This window comes from Hakea prostrata, chromosome 10 (assembly GCF_041222555.1).
Source record: "Hakea prostrata isolate BN-2017 chromosome 10, UWA_Hpros_2, whole genome shotgun sequence".
Taxonomy (NCBI): Eukaryota; Viridiplantae; Streptophyta; class Magnoliopsida; order Proteales; family Proteaceae; genus Hakea; species Hakea prostrata.
This window is the reverse complement of record NC_142609.1, coordinates 35717700-35723559: the sequence shown is the minus strand read 5'-3', so window position 1 is coordinate 35723559 and position 5860 is coordinate 35717700. Positions and strand designations below refer to the sequence as shown.

General features: G+C 34.0%; 1 protein-coding gene across 1 annotated transcript; it reads right to left on the bottom strand.

Annotated features, from left to right (window-relative positions):
- Positions 1–2309: 2309 nt before the first annotated feature.
- LOC149002665 (vascular-related unknown protein 1-like) lies at positions 2310–3026 on the bottom strand. Its single transcript, XM_089138750.1, has 3 exons — positions 2664–3026; positions 2494–2557; positions 2310–2368 (listed from the first exon to the last, which is right to left on the bottom strand). Exons 1-3 carry the CDS (start codon positions 3024–3026, stop codon positions 2310–2312), a joined length of 486 nt encoding a protein of 161 aa, XP_088994876.1.
- Positions 3027–5860: the final 2834 nt, after the last annotated feature.

Sequence of the window (5860 nt, the reverse complement as noted above, 5' to 3'; positions counted from 1 at the left end):
GGTACAAACTGATGCAAAGATCACCAACCCTAGGAATACTAAGATTTTTGTTACATATATAATGAGATTTAAGATCAAAATGAAATTATCATTGATGGTATTTTTGCATTCTCAGTTACTTATAAAGTTACAAAAGATGATTATGAGCAGCAATCTATTTATTGAATGTCGTCAACGGCAAGATTGGCCTAAGTTAGAGGAAGCAATTAAGGTTGAATTAGCTTCCATAACCAAACGGGAAGTTTTTGGGCCCCTAACTCGAGTCCTCAATGAAGTAAAGCCCGTTGGTATAAATGAATATTTGTCCATAAACAAAATGAAAAAAATTAGGTTATGTGATATAAAGCTCAACTCATTTGCCAGGGGTTCTCTCAGAGACATGGATTGATTATGATGAGACGTATTCACTACATTTCATTTTCTAACTATCCTTGTAGTCTTTGAACTATTGGAAATACATCCTATGGACATTTTGACGGCATATCGATATGGCTCATTAGGCTCTGATGTTTATATGAAAATTCCGGTGGATTTCAAAATGTTTGATGCATACAATCCCCTCAACTTATTCTCAATAATGTTGCAAAGATCTTTGTACAGTTTAAAGCAATCGAATCACAAGTGGTATCAACGTTTAAGTGAGTACCTAGTTAAGGAAAGGTACAAGCATGATCCTATCAACTGTGTTTATTAGGAAACCAGAAATTGGATTTGCTATAGTTGCAACTTATGTCGACAATATGAATTTGATTGGAACTCCAAAAGAGTTATCAAAAATTGATGAGCATTTGAAAAAGGAGTTTGAAGTTAAAGATTTGGGTAAAACCAAACTTTGTCTTGGTCTGTAACTTGAGAATAAGGCAATTGGAATTATTATCCATCAATTAGCATATATTGAATGATTACTTAAATGCTTTAATATGGATAATTCTCATCTATTAAGCACTCCTATAGTTGTAAGGTCTCTAGATCCCCAAAAGGATACACTTCTTCCATGAGAATATGATGCAGAGGCAGTTGGTTCTAAGGTACCGTACCTTAATGCAATGGGGCTTTGATGCTCTTCCCACAATGTATCAAAGCCCCAGGCACAATGTATGAGACCAAATATTGCTTTTGCAATGAATTTACTGGAATCGAATCAAACATATTTTTCATTATCTTTGGGGCATCATAGACTTGGGATCATATTATTCCAAGGATTCCATAGCTTCTAGTTTAGCGGGATATGTGATGCTGGATATAAATCTGATCAACATAAGGCTCGTTTTCAAACCGATTATTTATTTTTTTATAATGGTACTGTAATTTCTTGGTGTTCAACCAAGAAATTTCTAGTAGCTACATCTACAAACCGTGTGAAATTGTTGTTTTATATAAAGCTGGTAAGAGAGAGTGTTTGGTTAAGATCAATTATAAAACATATCCAGTTTTTTGTTAATATCTATTGTAACACATATCCAGAAGTCTTCTTGTTTAACACCGGTTACATATTCTCCAACTACAATTTATGAAGATAATGTTGCTTGTGTTGCACAAGTTAGGGGAGGATATGTCAAAGGTGATAGGATCAAGCATATTTCGCCAAAATTTTCCTATACTCACGAACTCCAAGAAACTCGACAAATTTATGCTAAATAGATTCAATCTACAAATAATCTTGTAGATCTTTTTACCAAATAATTGCCAACATCAGTGTTTATATGGTTCAATTGAGGGGGACTATTAAAAAAATAACTATGATCTATATTTTTTTCTTCTTCTTTTGTTCGGTTTTTATCTTACTGTGTTTTTCCAGTTTAAGTTTTTAATGAGGTAGACTTATCATTAGGGGTAGTAAAATATGTGCTGCAGTTTTTTTCCATTCACCAAGGTTTTGTCCCAGTAGGTTTTCCTGGTAAGCTTTTAACAAGGCAGCTAGCAATACATATTATTAAGAAATGTATATTCTTTTTTCTTTACTAAGATTTTTTTCCCACAAGGTTTTTCTTCGCAAGGTTTTAACGAGATGCATTATCTATTGAAGGACATCCAATGGGAAGTGTCATAAATAACATTAAATATGGATTTCCATCATCCCAAAGAGATAATACCGAAAAGGTATAACTTCCAACTAAAGATCTCAGCCATCTCAATTTGTAATCTTGGCGATCCACATTTGCATTCTATGCACCTTCTATCATGGGCAAAAATGTATCCTTCCATACCAAGGACATCCTATTTTGTGCAAGAATCAATTTGAATATCATATATTGTATTTCCTTATAGACTATGATATTTCCACATTAGAGATATTTTTGCTTTTACTATTAATATGTAATGAAACGCGATTCATTCCTCTCATCAGTCTTTTGACTCCCCTTCTGTTAAAACAAAAAATAAGAAACACGAGGAATTGGTCAGCAACATAGTTTCCGATCAGAAACAAAGACAAGCTAGAGGTTGCAGACAAGATTCTCTAAATGATCTACAAAAGGAAACTGAAACTCACCAGAGAAATGTCTATCCAGTCTTCTCTCTTTCTTCTGCTAATACGGAATGGGCTTAGCTCGCCAACCTGTTGACAGAGATTTGTGGACTTCCATTTAAAAATCTGATCCAGAAATATTTTCATTTATATTGAGAGATTCTGGAGAAGAGAAAAAAGTAAAAGTTTTCTGTACCTTGGGACTATTGCAAGGAGAACTTGCAGTGTCTTCTAAATCATCATCATCCAGGAGAACTTTTTTGGCTCTTCTCTTCTGGAAATTCAATTTCTTACAGGTCTTCTGTGGACCCATTATTGAAGAGTAGCGATTTTTAATAGCTTGTTGATGATGATCAGAGAATTTCCATGCAGCACAAGAAGCAGCATCAGAAACCAACGAAGAGGTCCCATAATCAGAAGAACATGAAGAGGTATTGTCTCCATTATCATTCATGAAGTCTTCAAAGTATTCTGTCCAACCACTCTCTTCTGAGCAATCGATTTCTTCTTTATAAGACGTGACTTTGTTAATCGAAGACATCATTGATGAGTTCTCCATTGATCAAACGATGTAGACAAGGGAAGAAGAAGAAGAAGAAGAAGAAGAAGGAAAGAATGAAAGAGTTTTAGTAGCTTGGGGAGAGGGAAGAGGAGTTATATATATAACAGATCAAAACTCATATAAAAAGAAGGAATTAAAAGAAAATTGGGAAAAGAAACCATTAAATTTTTTAGCGTGGGCCAAAGTGAGTTAGCAAATTTAAGCATTAGCCACAAACAAAAGGCAGAGACAAGGGGAGGTAGATTAGAGAATGAGAACGTGCAAGAGGAAAGAAACGAGACATATAAGTAGGATATTTTGACCCAGCCTCCCGGAAAAATGAATTTCAGAAGTTCTTATTTGCTTATTGAATTTTCTTCGTTTTCCTTTCGTATGAGTTTTTATTTTATTTATTGTTGTTTATCATGGAATCTGTGAATTCTCATTGAGTGACAAATAAAGGTGAGTTTTTCTCTCCATCCATGGTTTCATAGGGTAAGGGAAACCCCTCTAAATTGGCTAACTGGCTTTTGGATACAACTGATATTGCTGTCACTTATCCATTTACATTTGGTGAATAGAATGTTATAGAGTACTGTTTAACAATGGGTAGGGTTGCAATTAGGGCTGGTTGGGTCAGGCTTTTCAAAATTCAATATTTACTGTGAATGCTCTTATAGTCCATTTGATTACTTAATTCCATTGCTTTTGTTGATTTCGATTTGAAATCTGCAAAATCAAAATCCATAGAATGGTAGTTCATTAAAGTTAATTGTCTGATTACCTTGATCCTGATTCATTTTGGAGCTTACCATGATGATGCAAGTCAAAGTTTTTCTTTATACGTACAGGGTCAATTTGGAGAAGTCCATCGATCATGATTTCAACCTCAAACCATGAAACCCAAAATTCATTTCTTAAGCAAAATTCATAAGCTCCATGGGATTGCTGATTATGATGAATCATTTAACAAAAGTAACCACGGTTAATTAAAAATCGGATTTATGATTCAGCATATTTTAAATTTGTAGATCATATAACCAAACATATTATTGCCAAAGTCCACTCTTACCCTTATCTCAATTTGGGGGCTTAAAATTTTTGTTTTTGATCCTAAATCCTAATAGGACAAATTGAACCCAATCTGCCCCATGTATGATCGATTCTTATTCGTGAACATCATCTCATCTGGTATCTTTGTACCAATAGAAAGCTTCCATCAGATATGAAATGATCATATTTACAAATAGAAATTTTGCCTTGTGTCCGATTCTCCCCAATCCTAACCCCCCTCTCCCCCCCCCCCCAAAAAAAAATAATAATAATTAGAACCATATCTGATATTTTATTTAATGGGTTGGTAGCAAAACTCATCATGTTATATTTTCTAACTAGTTCTAAAATGGTAGTTAATTTAATTTGATGGTACATGGTGGGTACCATGTCCCTTCAAATAATAAACACAACCTTTATATATTAATCGATAAATCAAAATAAAAATATAACAAATTATTAAAAATAATATAACAACGATTGATGGCTGCTCACCCACCGATCTACTCTCATTAGGTGCTTAGATTGTTTGCTTCTCGTCATACATTGGCGTCACAATGAAGTTCTCATGCTGGGTTCTACCGGTTTTCCTCTATGGCGTGGAATTGGCTTTCTTTGCTGAGTATCTTGGTTTTCCTAAGGCTTGGAATTGCTTATTAGAAGAGAAAAACGTAAGAAACCTAGAGGATTGAAGGTGATCTCAATGCAATGGGAAGGGTGTTATATCCTTTTATCTACTACTCTCACGGGAGGAAGGAGACGGATCTCATTATACATACAGGTTCGTGCATGAGGAAGAGAATGCGCATGGTACCGTAGAATAATAGTTTGTTATGCAGCTTTTAGTAATTAAATGATGAGATTAGGTATATTGGGAGGGGGGAGAACTGCTGTTGCAGGTTGTATGATTATGGTTCCCTAATATGGTATATATATTGTAAATTTTTTTTCTTTTCAATATTTATGATCTTTTAATGAAAAAAATAATTAAGTATTAATATATATTAATTATTTTTATTAATATTATTATTTAGAGATTAATTTGATTGCAAATTACCTACTGACCTGTTGCAAAGTAACATTCTTCACAAGTAAATAGGTGGGCTGCTCAATCTTATTCTATAAGAGGAGTAATGATGCAATGGGTATGTCGATTTGGGCTGGTTCCTTAACATATATGTATGAGTTAGTTATGTTTTAGGTGACATTTACCTATTTTGATGGCACTGTCCAAGGTAGGGAAGGGAAGTCTTTTTTTGTTTTTTTGTTTTTTTGTTTTTTCTGACCAAAGTTAATCCATTAGTAATGACTAACACCTCTTAGTGAAGAGGTCAGAACAATTCTCTTTAATGGTATATGTAATAATTCTTATCCCCAATATGTATACTAGTACCTTAAGAAATACAAAACTGGTTTACAATAGAAAAAAAGTACTCTTTTGAGTGAAAGGTAGGGTTCTTCAATAGTATTTGAACCCCTCCTTAGAGGGGTCTCCTAGAGAGTGCCAAAAAATTTATCGGATTTAATCACATGTAGTATTTTAATCTAGGGATATTCATTGGATTTACCCTAGCCATTGGATTAAAATATTCTAATCCAGAGAGGTTGCTCTTGGTAAAAAACCAACACCGCCAAGTAGGAACTCAAGAGTTTGAATCCCCTAGAGGTAAAGTTTCGCGTTATATTTAATTATATTGTACCAGCTACCCTCCTAAGGATGTAGTCAAGGTACATGTAGACGTGATTAAGTAAAACTTAAATCCACAAAATTGGGGAAAAATCATGGTAGCTAAGTCTAT

Coding starts and splice junctions, on each gene's coding strand:
- LOC149002665 (XM_089138750.1), bottom strand. CDS start 3,026: ATGGAGAACTCATCAATGATGTCTTCGATTAACAAAGTCACGTCTTAT. Junction 2,558..2,663: donor CTCCTTGCAATAGTCCCAAG/GTACAGAAAACT, acceptor CTCTGTCAACAG/GTTGGCGAGCTAAGCCCATT. Junction 2,369..2,493: donor AGACTGGATAGACATTTCTC/TGGTGAGTTTCA, acceptor ATTTTTTGTTTT/AACAGAAGGGGAGTCAAAAG.